Here is a 23609-nt window from a genome sequence, read left to right on the forward strand (position 1 = left end):
CCGATTTCCTCCCTCTCTCCCCCCCCTCTCTTCCCCTCCCCCTCCCATTTTTCTTCCTACTTTTCTATTCTTCTCACACTGATTGCCTAATAACTTCTCTTTCTTCTCTAGCCTTTCTATCTTTCTTGTTTCACATGTATTTGTGAGTCACCTTCGTTATCTGTTTTAATGTGAATCTGTATTAAAGCAAAAATGTGGTGGAACCTAGACTTATCAGGAACCCGGGAGGAGATATATGAAGGAACGTGATTCAGCAAGATACAAATATATATTTCCCGTTTGGCATCTTGTTAATGATATATGTATTGTAGTGCAAATTGGCCTGATTGGTCATAAGAACTGTATTATGTTATGTTGAAGGTTTTCACTTAAAAATAAAGAATTTAAAAAAAAAATAACCTAAGGTGTTTGAAGCCATGTGCAGAAAGACCCAGTGGACAGAATTGGCTGAAAATTGGTATGTATGCTATTCAAGGCATGGGGAATCGGAAGGCATCTTAAAAAAATTTTTTATACCAAAACTCCCCAACTCTTGAAAAAGTGGCGCTGTACAGTGAGCGTACCTTGCAACTCAGTCTGCAAGATGCCTGTCTCTTTGCTGGATTGTGCGCTGTTAGTGCGGTTGTTTTATGAGAATGCCAGGAATGCTACAGCTGCACTGAGAGCCTTTTGTCGTTTGAAAGGCCTTCACACATGTAACGGTCCAATGTCTGTCAATTCGCTGAGACAGATGACGATATGTTTTGAGGCAACAGGGTTACTGAGTGTTCAGCCAGGGCGCGGACGTCGACCAGGGCGCGGACGACAACCGGTAAGCATAAAGGTTGTGGAGAACATTGCCACTGTAGTCGTGGAACAGGGCACAAACAACCCTGCCAGGAACCCCAGTGCACGCAGTGTTTCCAGGCAATTGGGGCTACCGTACAGTACAGTGTGGCTAGTTCTCCGAAAGGTCTTGTGGGCATACCAGAACAAAATTAGCTATCATCAACAACTTCTTCCTCATGATAATGATACCCGCATGGCATTTGCGTTCATGTTTCTGCCGAGAGTGGAAGTGGATGGCAATTGGCCATGGAATGTTCAGTGGTACAACGAAGCGCATTTTTACCTGGATGGAACGGTAAACACACAAAACTGTAGCATATGGGCTACAGAAAATCCGCATGCGGTGGAGGGGGTTCCGCTGCACTTGTCAAAGGTAACCGTTTTGTGTGGCTTCCCCTCATCAATCATTCTCTGACCATTCTTTTACCAAGAAATGAAGCCAACTGGGGTTGCTACCTGTTCCGTGACAGCAGCGAGATACCAGACAATGCTGGAAACACCAAGGTTACTTACTGGTAGCAGTTTTTTCCAGAACCCATGTCAACACCACGTGAGAGAGAGAGATCCGCCCAGCAAGGACAGGAAACCATTCTGAAATAAAACGGCGGTACCTCTTCCCCTCTTCAGTTGTTTTCTGAGAATGAGAGGACCTCCAACAATCGTTAGTAACTTAACTCAGTCACCACTAATACACATGCACACACACCATTATAGTATGCGTGGGTATGGGTACGTGTGTGCACCAATTATATGGGTGCTATCATGGGTTTTGGAAAAAACAGCTACCGGTAAGTAATCTTGGTGTTTTCCCCTCACCCATGACAGCACCACATGAGAGAATTACAGAGAACTGTATGGCTTAGGGAGGGACCATCACCTCAAGAACCTTTCGACCAAAGGAAAGATCAGCCGAGGAGGATAGGTCCAGCCGATAGTGTTGGAAAAGGGTAGGTTGTGAGGACCAAGTAGCGGCCCTGCAGATCTGGTCAAGAGATACTTGAACCTTCTTTGCCCAGGAAGTAGACATCGCTCGGGTGAAATGAACCCGAATGTCATCAGGGGCAGCAGCACCACTAGCAGAATAAGCTAAAACAATAGCGTCCCTGAACCATCTAGCTATAGTGCTTTTAGTCACTCCTAACCCTTTTTTATTCCCCTGATAGGCTATAAACAGAGATTGTGTTTTTTTTAACTTCTCTGTTGCTGACATATGCTGTAACTCAGCCCGCCTGACGTCTAATGTGTGGAACTTACGTTCGCCTGAATTTTTTGGAGCAATGCAAAACGAGGGCAGAATTATCTCCTGAGATCTATGAAAGGTTAAAGCAACTTTAGGGAGATAGGCTGGATCAGTACGCAGTATTATCCAATTCTCAAGCACTTGAAGATATGGAGGAACTATTGAGAGCGCTTGGAGATCGCTGACTCTACGGGCAGATGTCAAGGCCACTAATAGCACGGTCTTCAGTGTTAGCAATTTAAGGGAAACTGCATCAATAGGCTCAAAGGGGTGACCGGTGAGGGCTTCCAGCACCAAATTTAAATCCCAGGGAGGAACTTTAGAAATGACGATGGGTCTAGTTCTACTGCATTCTTTCATGAATCTTTTAATCCATCTATGGCCCGCAAGGTCATAATCATACAGGGCCCCTAAAGCTGAAACTTGAACCTTTAGGGTGTTGACTGCCAGTCCTAATTCAAAGCCTTTCCGCAGAAATTCTAAAATAGATGTGATAGGAATCCCTGCATCTAAGGAGGTATCTGAAAAAGCAAGGAATTTTTTCCAAATCCTACTATAAATTCATGTTGTGACCGGTTTTCTGATTTTTTGCAAGGTAGACACGAGTGCCGATGGGAATCCCCGATGTGTCAGTAACGACCTTTCAAGTTCCACGCCGTCAGATGGAAGCCCTTCTATTGTGTATGGAATACTGGACCCTGCACTAGGAGATATGGAATCTTTGGAAGGATCCAGGGATCTGTGAGTGACAGACCCCATGAGAGAGAATCAAGGCCTCTTGGGCAAGAAGGACACAATGAGAAGAACTTTCGCCTGATCCTCTCTGATCTTCCGTATAACAGATGGTAGGACAAGCGGAGGGAAGGCGTAAGCCAGTTGGAAAGTCCATGGAAGGTGGGAAGCGTCCACTGCATATGGGTGTTCTGCGGGGTTTAGGGAGCAGAACCGGGCTGCCTGTCTGTTGGACCGAGTGGCAAAGAGATCGATTTGATGCCTCCCCCACAGAGCAACAATGCGCTGAAAGATTTTTGGATTCAGACGGCATTCTTCCTGCTTCAACTAGTGACGACTCAGGAAGTCTGCTGTTGTATTTGAAAGACCTCTGATATGAAGGGCCGAGAGGGAGAGTACATACTGTTCCGCCCACTGGAGGAGCCTGTAAGATGTGGTCATCAGGGACTGAGATCTTGTGCCCTCCTGGTGATTTATATAGACCACCGTGGACTAATTGTCTGATAATATTCGGACCTGGCGGCACTGAAGGACAGGAAAAAAAGCCTTTCAATGCCTTTTCTACTGCCCAAAGTTCTCTGAGGTCAAAGGGTTGTACCGCCTCCCAGATTGACCAGGACCACTGGGATATCTGTGCATCCATGTGTGCACCCCACCCCAGCTGGCTGGCATTCGTGGTGACTATCCTGTCCCTGAGTCAGCCATGGAATTCTTGTGGAAAGATGTTCCCTGGATGTCCACCATCAGAGGGAATTCCTTGTTTCCAAGGATAGAACTATTTCCTCTTCCAAATATCCTCCTAATTTTCTTTGGGCAGAGAGGATTGCCCACTGAAGATCCCTTGAGTGGAGCTGGCTCCAGGGCACTGAGGGTAGCAGGACGTCATGGTCCCTAAAATAGACATGGCCCTTCTGAGGGACATCCTGGGATGGCGTATGGTATGTAGAGCAAGTGACGATATTTTTAAGATTTTGTTCTCTGGTAAGCAATATATCTAGCGTTCTGAATCCAACAGCATGCCCAGGAACAATTGAACTGTAGCTGGTTCCAGCCGAGACTTGGCTTTGTTCATAATCCAGCCCAGGTCCTTCAGGACTACCTGGAGGCTCTGTACACGCTGTATACAATGTTGTTGCGAGTTGCCGATGACGAGAAAGATGTCCAGATAGGGAACGAGGAGCAGATTCTGAAGTCTCAAGAAGGCTGTTATCTACGCTATTTTGGTAAAAATTCGTGGAGCAATTGAAAGTCCAAAGGGAAGTGCCACGAATTGGAAATGACAGATCCTTCCCTGAATAGACAGAGCTACCCTTAAAATATTGTTGATGGACCGGATGAATAGGAACGTGGTAGTAGTCATCTTTGAGGTCCACTACCACCATGTAGCAATTGTGATGCAACAGTTTGATGGCCGACTGTACAGATTCCATCTTGAAGGGATGGGTCTGGATGTACTGATTCAGTTTCTTCAGGTTGATTATAGTCCTGAATGAACCATCCGGTTTTCTCACCAGAAAGAGAGGGGAGTAAAACTCTTCAATTGTTCTGCAAGGGGAACCTCGCAAAGGACTCGTTTGCCTACCAGTCCTATGATCTCTAATTCCAGAGCCTGTTGTTCTTCCCGTGACCACCTAAAAGGTGTTAAGATGTTTCGATGTTGAGGATATTGCATAAACTGGATTCTGAGACCCTCTCGGATAATACTCAGAACGTACATGTTTGAGGAAATGCCTTCCCAGGTGGTTAAAAAATAGAAAAGCCTTCCTCCCACCTGTGGCCTGGCGTCATTGGGATGGTTTTCTTGAGGAAGTGGCGGAACCGCCGAACATGTATCCCGATTCCCTTCTGGATTTGTGTTCCCACTTACGATTGTCAGGAGGCTTTCCTTTGTAAAACTTTCTCCTCCGGAAGGAAGAACTGTGGGAACTGGATGAAAACCTAGGGAAAGATTTCTTCCCATCTGTCACGTTTTCCACGCCGTCCTCCAACTGTTTGCCAAAAAGAAGCTGACCATCACATGGCATTGTGCATAGCTTATGGTTGGACTGCAAGTCCCCTGGACAGCCTTTTAACCATAGTGCCCTGCTTGCGGCACTCGACAATCCGGCGGATCTAGCTCCCAACCGAATAGAGTCTGTGGATGTGTCTGCCATAAAAGCCTCTGCACCCCGTAGTAGCGGCAGATTTGACAGGATCTGGTCCCGAGGTGTTTTGTCTCTGAATTGATCTTCAACCATCAATGTGCGTGCCGCACAGGTAAACTGCCCTCTGCCGACTCCCATACATGTTTTAGATAGCAGTCAGCTTTTTTTCCAGGAGATCCTTTAAGATCCCTGCATCCTCTAAGGGCAAACGCCAAGCTTTGGAAGATTTAGCCACTGCCGCATCTATTTTAGGGGTTTTCTCCCATGGGACAGAATCTTTCTCTTCAAATGGATATTTTCTTTTAGAAGAAGAGGGGAGAGCTCCTGCTCTATCAGGACGACTCCATTGCTTCTTAACCCCTTCATGACCATGGATGGATATATCCGTCATGGAGCGTGTCCTGTTAAGCCCCGCCCCCTTTCACGGGCAGGCGGCGGCGGTCGGCACACATATCAGCTGTTTTCAACAGCTGACATGTGTGCCTGCATAAAAACACCAAAAAACGGAGCGGTAACAAATGTTCAATAAACATGCAACATTACAAGCATGTGATCCTCAAGACTAGAAAAAAAACAAGGAGAAAAATTGTAGGAAAAATACCCTGACTATAAATAAATAAATAAATTGCAAGTGCTTAATAACAGGGTACTTAGTATATAAATTTTTGCAAAAAGGTAAGAAGCTGTCTCACCTCGTCACGGTGTACCCATCTGAGACAGTCCCTAACCTACTAAAGTTAAAAACATATTCTGTACTTGCAATATTGCAAGTTGGGGGCGCAGCCCTCCTGATACTGAGGCTGAACAACTACTTGCTTCTCACTTTTGCTGTGTATTTAATCTGGGACCCAGCTGACCACTTTACCATTCATATTGAAGTTTTGACATGACACAAGTCAGGTACAGAATATGTTTTTAACTTTAGTAGGTTAGGGACTGTCTCAGATGGGTACACCGTGACGAGGTGAGACAGCTTCTTACCTTTTTGCAAAAATGTATATACTAAGTACCCTGTTATTAAGCACTTGCAATTTATTTATTTATAGTCAGGGTATTTTTCCTACAATTTTTCTCCGTTTTTTTTCTATGTGTGCCTGCATGTTGCGAGTGGAATCGCTTCCACTCACAACATTTAACCCCTTAAATCTCGCTGCCAAAGTCTGGCAGCGAGATCTATATGCGCGCGGCCATGATTTTTACTTACCGCTGCCCCCACCGGAAGTCATGTGCGTGATCACGTGACTTTCGGTGGTTGCCATCGTAGCACAGGGTCATGTGATGACGCCTGCAGCTATGAAGTTTCACTTTCGTTTTCCCTCGGCCGAGAGCAGAGAGAAACAGGAAGTGACTGAATCTGCTGTTTACAGCTGTATAGCTGTGATCAGCAGATAGATAAGAGCAATCGGATTGCTGATCGCTATAGCCCCCTAGGGGGACTAGTAAAATAAAAAAAAAAAAAGTAAAAAAAAGTTTTAAAAAATATAAAAAAAAAAAAAAAAACCTAAAAGTTCAAATCACCCTTTTCCCCCCCATTGAAAATTAAAGGGTTAAAAAATAAATAAATATACACATATTTGGTATCGCCGCGTTCAGAAATACCCGATCTATCAAAATATAAAATCAATTAATCTGATTGGTAAACAGCATAGTGGCAAAAAAATTCCAAACGCCAAAATTACGTTTTTTGGTCGCCGCAAGTTATACGCAAAATGCAATAACAGGTGATCAAAACGTAGCATCTGCGCAAAAATGGTACCATTAGAAACGACAGCTCGAGACGCAAAAAATAAGCCATCACTGAGTCATAGATCCCAAAAAATGAGAACGCTACGGTTTTCGGAAAATGGCGCAAAACGTGCGCCACTTTTATTGGACAAGATTGTGAAATTTTTTTAGCCCCTTAGATACAAGTAAACCTATACATGTTTGGTGTCTACAAACTCGCACCGACCTCAGGCATCATACTCACACATCAGTTTTACTATATAGTGAACACCGTGAATAAAACATCCCAAAAACTATTGTGCCAGCACACTTTTTTTGCAGTTTTTCCACACTTGGAATTTTTTTGCTGTTTTCCAGTACACCATATGGTAAAACTTATGGTTTCATTTAAAAGTACAACTTGTCCCGCAAAACACAAGCCCTCATATGTCAAGATTGAAGGAAAAATAAAAAAAGTTACGGCTCTCGGAAGAAGGGGAGCAAAAAACAAAAACGCAAAAACGGAAAATGCCCCGGGGCTGAAGGGGTTAATAAGCGAATCCACCTTAGTGTTTACAGGGAAGGAAATCTTCTCCTCTAACCCACCAAACACGTCTTCAAGAGATTTTGAGGTCTTCTCATCTTTAAGGCCCATTGTGGCTCGTATTGCTTTGACCAGTTTCTCCATATCCTCAACACGGAAACATGGTCTGCCCCCCCTATCACTGTCAGACGATGAGGAATCTGAGCCAGATGTAAGACTGGATGAGGAGGAGAAGCTGGATTCAGAAACGACTATTTTGTTTTTCTTTTTCTTCAGGATAGTCTTTAAAAAAACTTGTATCTCAGAATGGATAGTCGATCTGAGTTCAGCAGAAACCCCCGGGAACTCTTCAGCTATTATAACAAACTTCAGATGGACTCGGACATGTGCTGGCTTAAGCAGGGGAACACATCTGGCACTGCAGGATCTGAGTCCCTGGCGGCATAGTGTGTTACTAATGGTAGCCTTTTGTTATGGTGGTCCCAGCTCTATGCAGGTCATTCACTAGGTCCCCCCTTGTGGTTCTGGGATTTTTACTCACAGTTCTTGTGATTATTTGGACCCCCATGAGCAAGAACTTGCGTGGAGCCCCAGATCCCCAGATCAAGGGAGAGTATCAGTGGTCTAGTATGTCTTCTATTTTCTTATTATTGCTCCCACAGTTGATTTCATCACACCAAGCTGCTTGCCTATTGCAGATTCAGTTTTCCCAGCCTGGTGTAGGGCTACAATTTTGTTTCTGGTGTCCTTCGACAGCTCTTTCGTCTTCACCACAGTGGAGTTTGGAGTGTGACTGTTTGAGGTTGTGGACAGGTGTCTTTTATACTGATAACAAGTTCAAACAGGTGTCCTTACTACAGGTATTGAGTGGAGGACAGAGGAGCCTCTTAAAGAAGAAGTTACGGGTCTGTGAGCCAGAAATCTTGTATATTTTTAGATTACTAAATACTTATTTTCCACTATAATTTGCAAAAAAATAAAAAAACTTGCCAAATCAGACAAGGTGATTTTCTGGATTTGTATTCTCATTTTTTCGCTCATAGTTGTGGTCTACCTATGAAGTCAAATACAGGCCTCTCTTATTTTCGTAAGTGGGAGAGCTTGCACAATTGGTGGCTGACTAAATACTTTTTTTTCCCTACAGTACATTCCAAAGTACGGAGAACCGAACTACTAACTATAAACCATTCTTACAGATTTTCAATCAGAGAACAAACTTACTAAATAATAAAAGATATAAAAAGCTTTCCTCAATATACCACTGGGACAGGGCCACATTAATAAAGAAAACATACAGATATTTGAAAATGCATTATTCAAGACCCCATAACAAAGAACAATGGTCTACTTTATTTCAGAACCCACTCATTGCAGAAACCTTTGGAGGAAAACCCCTTTTATACATTACAAGGACCCATAAACTTTAGATAACTCAGAATTCTCCCATATAATCCTGCTTTTGTAAAAAAAAAAAAAAAAAAAAATGTGGGAGGGTCTTAAAGAGTGTACTGCCAAAGACACAACCAATTATTATACACCCCGCAAATCCACCCCTTCACTGAACAACCCTCAAATCACACCATAGGCACCACGCTAATTATTCAACCCCCAATTCTCACCAGACAGCCCCTACTCCAAGCCATATAGAGATATAGAGCCTCATACACTCCACTCACGTATTCCAAAAAAAGTATCCTCTTACAGCAAGCCGCCTCATTATACACCTCCCAAATCCCAACAGAGACATCACCTCATTTTACATACCCAAATGACACAGATTCCTAAGTCCCACGCAGATATTACCCTCATTATACACCACCAAATCTGGCCATAGACACCCTTCTAATTGCAGACACCTCCCCAAATTCCCACACAGACACTCCGCAATTATTCATCCCTAAATCCCTTCCATACATATTTTCCTCATTACACACCCCCAAGTCTCATTTCAGATATCCCCCTTGTTATTGAACCCCTAAATCCCATCATAGACATGTCCCACCATATTATTTTCCGCCAAATCCTACTGCAGGCCTCCTCTCATTATACACCACTTAAGTCCCACCAGAGCCCCCTTATTATACACCCCCCATATCCCACCTCAGACCCCACTCATTAAAACACCCTCAACTCACATAACAAACCCCCCTCATTATAAACACCCAAATCCCACAACAGACCCCCCTTATTATATACCCTACAACTCAATCCCCACTCACACATCCCCAAATCCCATCACCGACCTCGATTCATTACACATCCCCAAATCCCACTACCACAGACATCTAATACATTACACAACTGTAAGGGGTACTTTGTACACTACGACATCGCAGCTGCGATGTCGGTGGGGTCAAATTGAAAGTGACGCACATCTGGCGTCGCTGTCGACATCGGAGTGTGTAAATCCTTTTTGATACGATTAACTAGCGCAAAAGCGTCAAAATCGTATCATCGGTGTAGTGTCGGTTATTTCCATAATGTCGCGGCAGCGACAGGTACGATATTGTTCCTCGTTCCTGCGGCAGCACACATCGCTGTGTGAGAAGCCGCAGGAGCGAGGAACATCTCCTTACCTGCGTCCCGCGGCTCACGCCGACTATGCGGAAGGACAGAGGTGGGCGGGATGTTTACGTCCAGCTCATCTCCGCCCCTATGCTTCTATTGGCCGCCTGCCGTGTGACGTAGGAAGGAGGCGGTTCGCCGGCCAGAGCGACGTCGCAGGGCAGGTGAGTGCATGTGAAGCTACCGTAGCGATAATGTTCACTACGGTAGCTATCACAAGATATCGCAGCTGCGAAGGGGGCAGGGACTATCGCACTCGGCATCACTACCATCGGCTTGCGATGTCGTAGTGTGCAAAGTACCCCTTAGTCCCACCTCAGACTCACCATTTTATTATAAAACCACCCCCACTAAAATATATATATCTTTATACACGCTGATGACACTTCGCATTGCCCCTCTTCAATTAAATACACCAGTCTCTTACAATTCATAGCATATCACCTGCAGCTTCATATTGATGCACTGAACAAGAAAGTGCAAGTCACTACGTGACCAGGTGACATCATACCTACAAGGAATCCATATATTCTAGCATCCAACTACATTAGTACTGTACTCCTGGATGAAATCAGGCGCAGGACGTAAGTCCTGGCCTAGTGTATGGGTCGTAAGGTTGCATGCACCGCGATCTAACAACACACACTCTGGACTGGAACTTCAAGCCATGACTAGGACCAGGACCAGAGCAGCTCTGCGCATGCGCCACAAATTGAATTTTCCAGATACCTGGAGATTGGGGCTCCTTTATTAATTTAGGTGATTAAGAAACTTGCATACATGTTTTACAGGGGTTGTCCACTACCGAAAACCCTCAGCTAAATAAATTCATGGTCTGAATTAGAATAGATCAATACTCACATGCTTGACAACTGCACTCTGCTTTTTCTGAAACCCAATAGACTGAATGGAATCGCAATTGGACATGAAATGGGGTTAAAAGTGCCCCTTGTTCTGATGATAGGTCATAACTTCCTTTCACTGGAGAAGCCCTTTAAGTTCATTGGCAGAAATATAACAAACACAGACCTATGCTTTGAACCATCAGGTTACTATCAGAATCAATTAATTTTTAAAACACAGTCACAATTACCACAATTGAGCAGCTGGTGTACCATAATTCAGCCATAATGTCGATTATAGAGCCTAAAAGCATTATTAGGCCACTCTGCTGACAACGCTAACCTTTGTCTCTGGGGCTACCACACTAACAAATTTATTGCTAGGCTATTTAACCTAGGCTCAAATTACCATTTTTGTTATATTTCCTGCAAAACCTCAGCAAAAAGAAACCAAAAACTGCTACGTGACAGCGGAGTGTAAACACAGTGATATGAAGGGTTCATTCACGCGTGGTAACATTAGTGCATCATTACTACGGTAGTCCATGGCAGGCTTTAAAACTAGGACTGTGAAAAATACTTGCACAAATCACATTGTGCTTCTGCCACTGTGCAGACATGGCTCTCTCCTCCATGTATAAGCAATATAATGTTAGGCTGACTGAGAATAGCATTACATTAATAGCTCACTTTTAGGGTGTTTTTACAATTCAATGTGAATATCTGTGTGCTGCCTGATATTTTCTTAATCAGACAGTACACGGACACACTGAGTACATCCTATTCTGATCAGATCAGAATAGAACATGCTCAGAGAATCTCATTCTTGGATCCGTGATATTCACAGATGTGTGAATTAATCTGTGAGACTCATTGGGTCCCCAAACTGTCCGATAAAAAAAAAAAAATGTGCATAGAATGCAGACATTTCCCAGAAATGCAAGAATGCACTCGTAGGCTGGGTCACACAGCCGTATGACTCGTCTGAGGATCACACTGCAATGCTTGGACTGGCGGTCGGCTCTCCTGAATTGAGAATGTCAGCTACATAGAAATACATACAGGCATGCTCGGGTCAGGAGTGCCACCAGCCAGTCCAGCCAGCGGTGCCTTTACACACAGCTCCTATGCCAACATTGCATCTGGTCTAAGATTGCAAAAATCTACTGTAGGGCAATGAACATGTGAATTGCAGCCAATAGGCAGAGCACTTACATGGCCGCCATTTTATGATATCAATGTAATTAAAACACACCAAATTATGAAAAACATTTCCATGAACAGGTTTTTTTCCCAGTACATTTACTTGCTAACCGTATAATAGGTGACTTACAATCAGCATAGTAATTAGCAGATTCTTCTTGGTGACTTGAGCATGGGAGAAGATATAATTCAGCACCATTGTCAGGTCACTCTTATTCTCCTCACGAAGACTAAAGACGCACTTGTCATAATGACCTAGAGGATACAATCAGAAGGAGAAAATGTCAATTGACTTTGCAGCTAACTTTACAAAGATATATTACAGAAACACTGCGGAAAGAAAACAAGTATGGTATTCCTGTGACAACACAAGTGGCTTTGAAACAGAAGAGAATTTTCAGTATTGAGTTCTGTTCACACGTGTTGGAAAAGTTCTGCATGCAATGTAAAGGTTTGCTGCACACGCAGTTCAGTTGTGGAAACCATGCGGCCAAACAGCACCCATCAATGCATTTTCCAGACTTCAAAACCTCTTTGGTAGAACTGTAGCTACCAAAGATCAGCAGTGCCTCTACTCGCCTTATAAAGGGCCAGCACATACAGTGGCATGTAAAAGTAAACCCTTGGTCAAAATGACTGGCATTGTGAACAGTTAGGCAAGTTAAATATGAAATGATCTCTAAAAGGCAAAGTTTAAACAAGTAAATTTGCTTTGCAATTTAGGAAAAAAAAATTACATTTTTATTTCTTACATTTGAAAAATTCCAAAAAGGAAAATGGGCCTATGCAAAACTTTGGGCACCCATGGTGATTATAGATATGTGTTGAGAAAAAAGGCACAGAATTTCAGGAAAAGAATATCCCACCAACCATTAAGCATATGGGTGAATAAATCATGCTTTGGGGTTGTGTTGCAGTCAATGGCATGGAGAACATTTCATGGGTATGGGTAGAAGGAAGAACGGATTCAATAAAATTCCAACAAATTCTTGACGCAAACATAAAACAATTTGTTAAAAAAAACAAAAAAGCTGAAGTTTAAAAGAGGATGGCTTCTACAAATGGATGATGATCTTAAACACAAGTCAAAATCCACAATAGACTACTTCCAAAGGCTGAAGGTTTTACAATGGCCCTCACAGTCTTCTGATCTGAAAATCATTGAAAATCTGTGACCTCAAAAGAGCAGTGCATGCAAGACGAGCCAGGAATCTCACAGAACTTGAAGACTTTTCAAAGAAAGAAGGGATGAAAATCCCTCAAACAAGAACTGAAAGACTCGGCTGGCTACAAAAAGTATTTACAAGCTGTGATACTTGCCAAAAGGTAAGGTACAGTGAGGGAAATAATTATTTGATCCCTTGCTGATGTAAGTTTGCCCACTGACAAAGACAAACAGTCTATAAGTTTAAGGGTTTTAATTTTAACAGTGAGAAATAGAGTATCCAAAATATAATATACAGAAAATCACATTGTATAGATTATATAAATTTGCATTTTGCAGAGAGAAATAAGTATTTTATCCCCTACCAACCATTAAGAGTTCTGGCTCCTACAGACCACTTAGACAAATTCTAATCAATTTGTTACCGGCATTAAAGACAGCCGTCTTAATTTGTCAAATGTATATAAGGCGGGCTTTACACGCTTCGACATCGCTAGCATCGGCTAGCGATGTCGCGTGCGATAGCACCCGCCCCCGTCGGTGGCACGATATGTGGTGATCGCTGCCATAGCGAACATTATCGCTACGGCAGCGTCACACACACATACCTGCCTAGCGACGTCGCTGTGACCGGCGAACCGCCTCCTTTTTAAGGGGGCGGTTCGTTCAGCGTCACAGCAACGTTACAGCAGCATCACTGAAACACCGCCCAATAGAAAAGGAACATGCCGCCCACCTTCCTTCCTCCTTTTCCGGTGGACGCAGGTAAGGAGATGTTTCTCGTTCCAGCGGCGTGTGTGCTGCCACAGGAACGACAAACAACATCGTTACTGAAGCAACGATAATTGGGAATAGGGGGGCATGTCACCAATGAGCGATTTTGAACGTTTTTGCGATGATTCAAAATCGCTCATAGGTGTCACACACAAAGACATCGCTAAAGTGGCCGGATGTGTGTCACAAATTCCGTGACCCCAACGAGATCGCTTTAGCGATATCGTAGCGTGTAAAGCCACCCTAAGACTCCTGTCCACACACTCAATTTATCAGTCAGACTCTAACCTCTACAAGATGGTCAAGACCAAAGAGCTTTCTAAGGATGTCAGGGACAAGATCATAGACCTGCACAAGGCTGGAATGGGCTACAAAATCATAAGATGCTGGGTGAGAAGGAGACAACTGTTGGTGCAATAGTAAGAAAATGGAAGTACAAAATGAGTGTCAATCCACATTGATCTGGGGCACCATGCAAAATCTCAACTTGTGGGGTATACAGGATCATGAGGAAGGTGACAGATCAGCCTAAAACTACACGGGGGAAACTTGTTAATGATCTCAAGCCAGATGAGACCACTGTCACCAAGAAAACCATTTGTAACACATTATGCCGTAATGGATTAAAATTCTGCAATGTCTGCAAAATCCCACTGCTCAAGAGAGCATATGTGCATGCCCGTCTGAAGTTTGCCTGGATGATTCTGAGAGTGATTGGGAGAAGGTGCTGTTGTCAGATGAAACAAAAATTGAGTTTTTTGGCCTTAACTCGCCGTGTTTGGAGAAAGAGAAATGCTGCCTATGACCCAAAGAACACCATCCCCACTGTCAAGCATGGAGGTGGAAACATTATGTTTTGGGCGTGTTTCTCTAGCATACTATGTGTGCCCTATTTTCTGCCTCTAAAACCTAGGGGAGTCTTATGGTCTTATGCGTCGTATAGTCCTAAAAATACATCAACATTTGCCACATGATTATTTTACATCAGCACCATTTTTTAAACTTTTTTTTTATTTAGAAGATAAAATGGATTTAAAGTTTATCAGGAATTTCATATTTTTCTAACAATATTTACAAATCCATTTTGTTTAGGAAGCAATTCACATTTGAAGTGACTTTGAGGGGCCTCAGAAAATGCCCATGTTTTCACAACTTTAAAAGCTGCACCCCTCAAAGAGCTCAAAACCACTTTCAAGAAGTTTAATAACCCTTTAGATGCTTCACAGGAAGTAAAGCAATGTGGAAGAAAAAACTAAAAATTTAAATTCCCCCCCCCCCCCAAAAAAAAAATTATTTTAGCCCCAAATTATTTGTTTTTACAAGGGTAACAGGAGAAAATATACCATACAATTTGTTAGACAATTTCAAAGGAGTATACGGATACCTCATATATGCCATTAGACTTTTGAAGTGCAAACTTGCCTGAAATAGAAAGCAGATGCCATGTCATGTTCGCAGAGCCACTGGTGTACCTGAACAATGGAAACCCCCACAAATCACCCTATTTTGGGAACCACAATAGGGTATTAGATCACTGAATCAGACACAGGCAGGATACGTATCAGGTGCTACTCAAGGCAAGACCTCACAGGTCCCCATACCTGAGTGGCCCCTGCAGCCATAATTCGACCTGGGTTCACCATGGAGACAATCGGTATGACACAATCGCATTGTGCCAATGGAAGGAAATAGAGAGTGAAAGTGAATGATGCCACTGTTGCTATTGACAGCAGCATAAGAGGTGTTAAATGCGGAAGACTGGTGCTAGAACCGATTGTGGGTGTTACAGCATGGTTTCCGCTATGATACCCAGCACCCCAACCGATCAATTACAATTTTATCCAGCGGCAGACTAATGTAAACTAATGGAGCGGAGATGCTGTGCGTGGCTCCATGAAAGGTGTTATGGCCACTGACGGATACTGCAAAATAGCTCCTTTACTTACCTTTACTTATGATAGACACTATTTCTATAATTTTGAATAGGATCTGTTCTACAATACCCAGCAGCGGCCACTAAACATTATAATGAGCTGTGCTTTCTAGCCATGTTCCAAGTGTTTATGTCGCGGGCAGGGAGGGGACGCTGCGCTCACCGCGCTCTGGTCCGGCGCTGCTGCTGCTCGGTGGCTCGAGCGGTGGGCCGGATCCGGGGACTCGAGCGGCGCTCCTCGCCCGTGAGTGAAAAGGGTGGTTTGTTGGGGTTTGGGATGTCGGTTCGTGACGCCACCCACGGTGTGTGGTGAGGTTAGGGCACCACCGCTGCTCTGTACGGGGATCCCGGGAGCGATGACAGGGAGCAGCTGGGATGTTTCGCTCCCCTTCGTGGGTAGGGGGATTTTGGTAGTCCCGGGGCCCGGAGTTATTGTCTGTTTGGTGGATTGCGGGGCCTGGCCAGGTGCAGCGCAGTGCCAGACGGCACGGTGGTACTTACTCAGCCAGTAACGCACACGGAGTCTCTTGTAAAACAAACGGCTGGATGGACGAGTCCCACAGACGGCTGCGGCGGTCACTCCTGGTCGGTTGGCGGTAACGGTCTCTCCCTGCACCGGTGTTATGTTCTTGGCCCCGATGGCTTCCCACCGGTAACCCGCTCCCCAGCGGTGTGTTGGCTAAGGGAGCCCCTTTTGTTGCCCGCAGGCTCTGGCCCTGGGAGCTCTAGCTCTGGCGGTAGCTTTATCTCCCTCACGGTTTGGACGGTTGCCTTCAGTCGGGTCTTTATTGCTGGGAAACCCCGGAGGTTCCCGTCGCTGACGGATTTGACCGGTTTAACGGCGACTCCTAGCCTGGTCGGGGTCCGTAGGCCCTGCCGGATGGTGCTGGCTTCTCTTCGCTCCCCGGTCCGGTACCGGTGGGCCACCGCTCGTCCCCGGTCCTTACGGTTGTGCGTCAATCTGCCTCTCCTGCAGACGGTCACCACCGTCTGCCAACCTTGCTGTAGGTGCCCGGGCCACGTACCCGGACACGGTCAGTCTGCTCCTCCACTACTACTTCCTTCTCCACTCCTGTCACTAACTATCTAACTAACTAACTGACCTTCTTTCCCGCCTCCAGGACTGTGAACTCCTCAGTGGGAGGAGCCAACTGCCTGGCTCTGCCCCACCTGGTGTGGACATCAGCCCCTGGAGGGAAGCAACAAGGATTTGTGTGTTTGTGGCTGGTGTGCCTAACAGGGGTGTGGGGTGTGTTGTTGCAGTACCTGTGACGTCCTGGCTTGTCCAGGGCGCCACATTTACATCTAGAAAACGCCGGTGTGAGGTGCAAAGAGTATGATGCTCACAGATCTCCTAGTAATGGCCTACCTGATGGGTAAGTTATTGACATGTTGTGACCTGGCAACCACATTAACATTGATTTCAGCACAAATACTAAAAAAAATTAAATACATGCTTTCACAGTAAATATGTAACATTTATAAATAGACAAATAAAAAACAGAAATCTAAGTGTTGAGAAATAACCAACAGTGAAGCCTCCCAGACCATTCTTGTGTGTGGGTGCTTTTCACCCAATGTAATGGGCTTACAATTTTGCCTAAGAACACTGCTATGAATAAAGAATAAAAATAGTATATAAACATCCTGCAGCAGCAACGTCTCCCAATAATCCAGGAGCAATTAGGTGATGAACGATAATGCTCCATCATGCTGGAAAAAGTACGTCATAAGGCAAAAGTGAATACTAATTGACTTGGTGAACAATACATTAAAATTTTGAGTCCATGGCCAGGAAACTCCCAAGATCCCAATCCCATTGATATCTGTGGTCAAGGGCACAGGAAGCAGGATGAATTGCATTAGTTTTGAAAGATAAAAATCAACAGTGCCTTTACAGAAACTTGATGTATTTGTCAATAAAAGCTTAAAAACATAAATGCTTAAAATTGTACTTTAGTAATCATAGAAACATTGACTAAAAGATAAAAAAAGAACAAGCTGCAAACCTGAAAAACAATATTTTGACCAGTTCTCCGCCACTACCAAACTTCACCAGAAGATGGCAGCAAAATACCATTTTTAATAAATTGAACTCTCAGTGCCAGGCTTCTTAAAGTTTTTCTATTGGAGTCTCACCAAACAGATAAAGCTTGGATGTCACCTTACAGGCAAAGATGATGTTTGGCATCACCATCAATAGTCTAAGGGTACCGTCTCACTAAATGACGTACTAGCGATTCCGACCACAATATGACCTGGTCAGGATCGCTGGTGCGTCGCTAAATGGTCGCTGGTGATCTGTCAATCAGGCAGACCTCACCAGTGACCAGCCACCAGCGACTCGTGGAAACGATGCTGCGCTTGGTAACCAAGGTAAATATCGGCTAACTAAGCAAAATGCTTTGCTTGGTTACCCGATATTTACCCTGGTTACCAGCGCACAATGCTTAGCGCTGGCTCCCTGCACTCGTAGCCTGGGTACACATCGAGTTACTAAGCAAAGCGCTTCGATTAGTTACCCGATGTAAACTCTGGCTATGTGTGCAGGCAGCCAGCGCTGGCAGCCTGAGAGCAGCGTACGCTAGTAACCAAGGTAAATATCGGTAACCAAGCAAAGCGCTTCGTTTAGTTACCCGATGTGTACCTTGGTTACCAGCGTCCGCAGCTTCCAGAAGCCGGCTCTCTGCTCCCTGCACATTCACATCGTTGCTCTCTCACTGTCAAACACAATGATGTGTGCTTCACAGCGGGAGAGCAACGAGCAAAAAATTAACCAGAGCACTGTGTAACGATCACCGATTTCACAGCAGGGGCCAGGTCGCTGCTTAGTGTCACACACAGCAAGATCACTGATGAGGTCACTGGTACGTCACAAAACCTGTGACTCAGCAGCGATCTTGCTAGCGATCTCGCTATATGAGAAGTACCCCTTAGGTTGGGGACACACAGGCATTAATGCGAGTCAATCGCATAACACTCAGCTCCCACTCTGCTGGAGTGTAAGCAGAGTGTCATGTGGCTGTCATGTCACTGTGATCCAATCCTGCGATTGCAGCACAGCCGCAGAGGACAGGGCGGACAGGACGGGCACTGCAGAGGAGAGAGAGGGATCAATCTCTTCATTATCAGCTAATGCGATTATCACGCTGCAGTCCGGTGTAATGCGATGTCTCTCTTGCACACATAGACTTGTATGGGTGCGAATGAAACTGAATCGGATTTTACCCACAGCATGCTGTGATTTTCTCTGTCCAATTAGGGCTGAGAAAAAAAAAATAGCTCGTGGGAGCGACCCCATATGGTAACATGGGTGCAGGTGGAATGCCATTTTTTTTATTGCATTCTACTTGCTCCATTTTTGTCACCGTGTGTCCTCAGCCTAAATTGAAAATTCTATCAATTTTCCTTTTGTCTTCTGAACTCGATATAACATTAAATCCATTTCTATTTATTTTAATTATGCTGGTAAACTACATTTCTGGAGCCATAGAGCAGTCTGTGCAGCATACGAACAGTTCTATGAAAACTGCCCCCCCCCACACCCAACTGTGCCTTACTAATAACCAGAGAACACATTGATGCTCATGCTAGCTGAAAGGTTCCCATACACATCAGACTAATGTCAGAGGAGCCTGACGATATTAATGGGTTCAGCTTAAATGTAGGGCAACAAGTAAGACCTCTTAGGACTTTCACACCTTTAGGCAGATGGAATGCCCTGGTCTGCGCAGCGCCTTAGCCTACCTGAAACTCAAAACTGTGGACACAGGAGGAGTACAGGCCTGGAGACGGGTCCCCCATAAAGAAGATGGGTACACAGGAGAGTCTACTTTACATTAAGGTCAGAGGGACCAGGAACTCTGGGGTCTGCTGGGGAACAATACCCCAGTGGGATTGGATAGAGGAAGCCACCTCTGTTGTGTCAGCTTGGTCGACAAGATGGGCTCTGTTCGCACTTGCTGTTATCACGCCTCATATGTGACTGTATCCTTGCATCTATTTGCTATGTGCCTGTCTGTGGAGCTGTATCATATGACTATGTTATCACCATCATGGCTGTGTACATTGTTAAATGCTGAAAAAGTAAAAAGCCAAATCTGTTTTACTGTTGAACATGCCTCCTGACTCTCCTGTTTTTCCAGCACCAACATCAAGGAGAACACCATTGACCAACTAAGCTGACAGGGAAACCAGTAATGCCGGCATAAACGCCCGCACGCCCACAGCCACGTGCTTTTTATTGTCACCGGAGCGCAAGGACACAGACACGGCTACCACACCCTTGACACGTTAGAGGATCTGACCCATACCCTGTGTCCTGAGTACATTGCACTCAGTGTGCCACAGTAATATGTAAAGGAGCCTCCAAAATCTCTTCTAACAGATGATCTAAAAGAAGAGAAGGATCCAGTATGTGCGATTTTGCACTGCCAATCAAGCGAGAGCCTCTGCACACAGCGAGAAGAGTTAGGCAGAGGCGCTTTCATAGAAAACACAGGAGTGCACAACCGAGTCAAGCACTCCAGTCTGTTGGAGAGTTGCGGAGATGGGGGTTCGGTCAACAGCTATCTTCTGTGTTTGTGTGGAGTTTTTACATCTTTTGGAGGCACTGGTGTAAAGTGAAAATGAGACATTTTCTAAAATTGCAATAAGAAAAAAAATATGCAAAAGAAAAACAACAGAGTTTTGTTTTCTTAATAATATAAAAAAGGTAATTGTGTAAAACATACCGTGCTGGAACTGGGTTTCAATTTTCAAATACTGACGAAGCAAATCCATGACTACAGCTTTCATGTGACCTCGAATGCCGCTTCGATATCTGAGAAATTAATATAGATAATTTAGGGAACCTGATGAAGTCATTATTGTCAACTTACAAAACAGTGATGTCTGAAAATGTGTAAGACGGATTCTATGGAGAACATAGGACTAGCACATTAAAAAAAAAAATCCATTCTAAAATGCATTTTCCCATACATTGTTTGGCAGATACATTGTTGAAAAATCTTATGCCTTAAAGTCAAAGACTACTGCACGTCATAAAAAATCTCATTAAAAAGGGATATCCAGCACTTATATAGAAATGTCCCATTTTTAGGATAGGCTACTACTAATGGATCGATGGTCATCCAACACATGAACCTCCACTGTTCCAATATTGATGTATAGAAATGTAAAATGTAAAGAAATATACTATTATCAGGTTAGGGCATCAAAATATAAGCCCTGGAAAACCTCTTTAAACGTTTTCCAATTATAGAAAGTAATGGCATATGGCTGGTTTATGCTGCCACAACTTATTGGGTTGATTAAACCTCAAATTATAGGTGACGCAGCTCTAGTCATTGTCATTTCAATAAACTCTGCAGAAATAAATAGTACAGGAAAAAAAACATTGGAAGCCTTGTAATATATCATAAAAATTGGCTTCTTACTCTACTTATGAGAGTACAAGCCGCTTCTGAGAGATCAGTCCTGTGGTATGGTCTACTGTAGATGTCATGCCCCTGGCCAGTTCGCTGCCTGGTGTCCCATGAACTTGGAGTGAATGAACTGCAGCATAGGCTGGTCCTGATCTTACCTTGCCTACCCTGCCATCAGCACTGTTCTTCATCCTGGTGAGGGGTCTCAGGTATGCCTGGCAATGGTAAATGCTATGCAAGTGACTGGACGTCTGTACTCAGGAAGTTTGGTGAACTTGGTAAGGACCATACTTCTAAATCTACTTGGCCCTGAGAACATGGTGGGCATCAGATCTATCAATTGGGATGCAAAGAAGAATCATGTGGCCCGAGTTGATATAAGCATCAACTCTGGTAATTTGTCCCATGAAGTTGGTGTGGTAAAGGTTTTCTTACAGCTAATAACTTTAGGACTTTACTTTCCTGTGTTTTGGGAGTTGTGGGGGCTGCTGTTATGACCTGACGGATCATGTAATAATAGGTTGCAACCAAAGAGACCTCGTTGCATGTCTGCACTGATGAGTTTTCAATTTGTGTGCTCGCTGGCAGTGAGGATAAGAGAGCATCACCTGAGGCTAACATCCCTGAGCTGGAGGTGTCCAGGGAAAACTTTGAAACAATATAATTCAGGGACCTAACTTTGAAAGGTGCCCTTGAAAATGTGACAGTATTGAATAGTATTGTTCAGGAGCCAGTGATGGATACCCGTTACCTGTACTTTGGAGATCTGCTATATAGAGTGAATATACAAACAAGTGAGATAATAGAGCAATTGCTGATGCCAGGACCCTATAGACGCAGAGTGTTAGATATGGCTCATTCTCATGTTTTGGGTGGGCAACTTGGGGTAGACAAAACCCAGAAGCGGATCCTCCAGAGATTTTATTGACTCAAGTGCTACAAAGAAATCCTGAGCTAGTCAGTTGTGTCCAACATGTCAGCTGACCTCCTCCACTAATTCTATTGCTCGAGAACTTGTCCATATGTTCTCTCAAAATAGTCTGCCAAAAGACATATTAATGGACCAGGTGACAGAGTTTATGCCAAAAGTTATAAGGGTGTTATGTAAGGCCCTAAAAATATTGCAGATCCGGACATCTTTAAACCACTCACAGATAGATGGATTAGTGGAAGGATTTAACAAATCCTTAAAAGCCATGTTAATGAAGGTGGAAGAAACTGACTGACAAGACCAGGACTGTCCACTTCCCTATCTGATGGTCTCCATCCGGGAAGTTTCCCAAGCTTTTTATAGGCTTTGCCACATTTGAACTGCTGTAGGGCCAACAACCTTGTGGTCTCCTGGATGTGGCAAAAAAGTTCTAGGAAGCTGAGACTACTCCCTATGGAAACTTGGAACAGCATGAGGCCCAGATGCAGGACAGAATTGCTAACGTAATGTCAATTGTGAAGTCGCACCTACTCAAGGCACAGGAAGTGCAGTCAAGGGTATATAACAGTTTGGTTAGGGTGAGACAGTTCAACCCTTGGGATTGAGTACTCCTGTTGGTACGCATGGTGGAGAGTAAATTGCTAGCCAAGTGGCAGGGCCCTTATGAAGTAGTGGAGAAGGTTGATGAAGTTAATTACAAAGTTCATCAACCAGAGAAATGGAAGCCCTACCAGGTTTACCATGTTAACTTGATCAAGCCTTGGCAGGACAGGGAACCCATAGTGGTTCCTTGTTTGGAGTCAGAAGCCAACGTAGAAGAATTCAAGCTAGCAGAGGTTTTATCACACTACCAAAAGCAGTAGTGCCAGGAGTTAGCACAATGGAACAGAGACGTGTTCTCAGAATTACCAGGTTTCACTCAGATTTAAGAGCATAATGTTCTCACACAGCTCTTATGTTCAAGTCAACCTGATGCCCAATCGGATCCCAGAAACCAAGTGAGCAATGATCTCAAAGGAAGTGACAAGGATGAGGCACCTGGGGATCACTGAAGAGTCTAAGAGTCGATGGTCCAGTCCCATAGTGTTGGTGCCAAAGCCAGATGGGGAGCGGGGTTTTTGTAACAACTGCAGAAAGCTCAATAATGTCTCAAAGTTCGACACCTACCCAATTATCAGGGTAGGATGAGCTTATTGAGAGGCTAGAGACAGCTCAACACATCACAACCCTAGACATCACAAAAGTATAATGGCAGATTCCCCTGTCCCAGGAGACCAAGGAGAAGATAGCCTTCTCAACACCAGACAGATGTTACCAGTACGTTAGGATGCGACTCGGGTTGCATGGAGCTCTGGCCACCTTCTAGAGAGCTATGGATTGGATCGTAGCACCCCACAAAAAGTATGCAGCAGCCTACCTTGAGGACATTGTGATATTCAACCAAGATTAAGAGAGTCACCAAAGTCATGTGGGGGAGTCCAGGTGATTCTTGATGTGCTGTTTTACCATCAACCTGAAGAAAAATGCCATGGGGCTCGAAGAAACAAATTATTGCTACAATCTCAAATAAGTTAGAGG

At 44.3% G+C, this 23609-nt stretch overlaps 1 protein-coding gene across 1 annotated transcript in view; it reads right to left on the bottom strand.

The window, feature by feature from the left end:
• ACACA (acetyl-CoA carboxylase alpha) overlaps positions 1-23609 on the bottom strand; it is a 776656-nt gene that overhangs the window by 544029 nt on the left and 209018 nt on the right. The window contains exons 23-24 of the mRNA XM_075335853.1: positions 20408-20496; positions 11933-12057 (exon numbers count right to left, since the gene is read on the bottom strand). Of these exons, the coding sequence (XP_075191968.1) occupies positions 11933-12057; positions 20408-20496 (214 nt within the window). The remainder of the gene's footprint in view (positions 1-11932; positions 12058-20407; positions 20497-23609) is intronic.

This window comes from Anomaloglossus baeobatrachus, chromosome 2 (genome assembly GCF_048569485.1).
Source record: "Anomaloglossus baeobatrachus isolate aAnoBae1 chromosome 2, aAnoBae1.hap1, whole genome shotgun sequence".
Lineage (NCBI taxonomy): Eukaryota > Metazoa > Chordata > Amphibia > Anura > Aromobatidae > Anomaloglossus > Anomaloglossus baeobatrachus.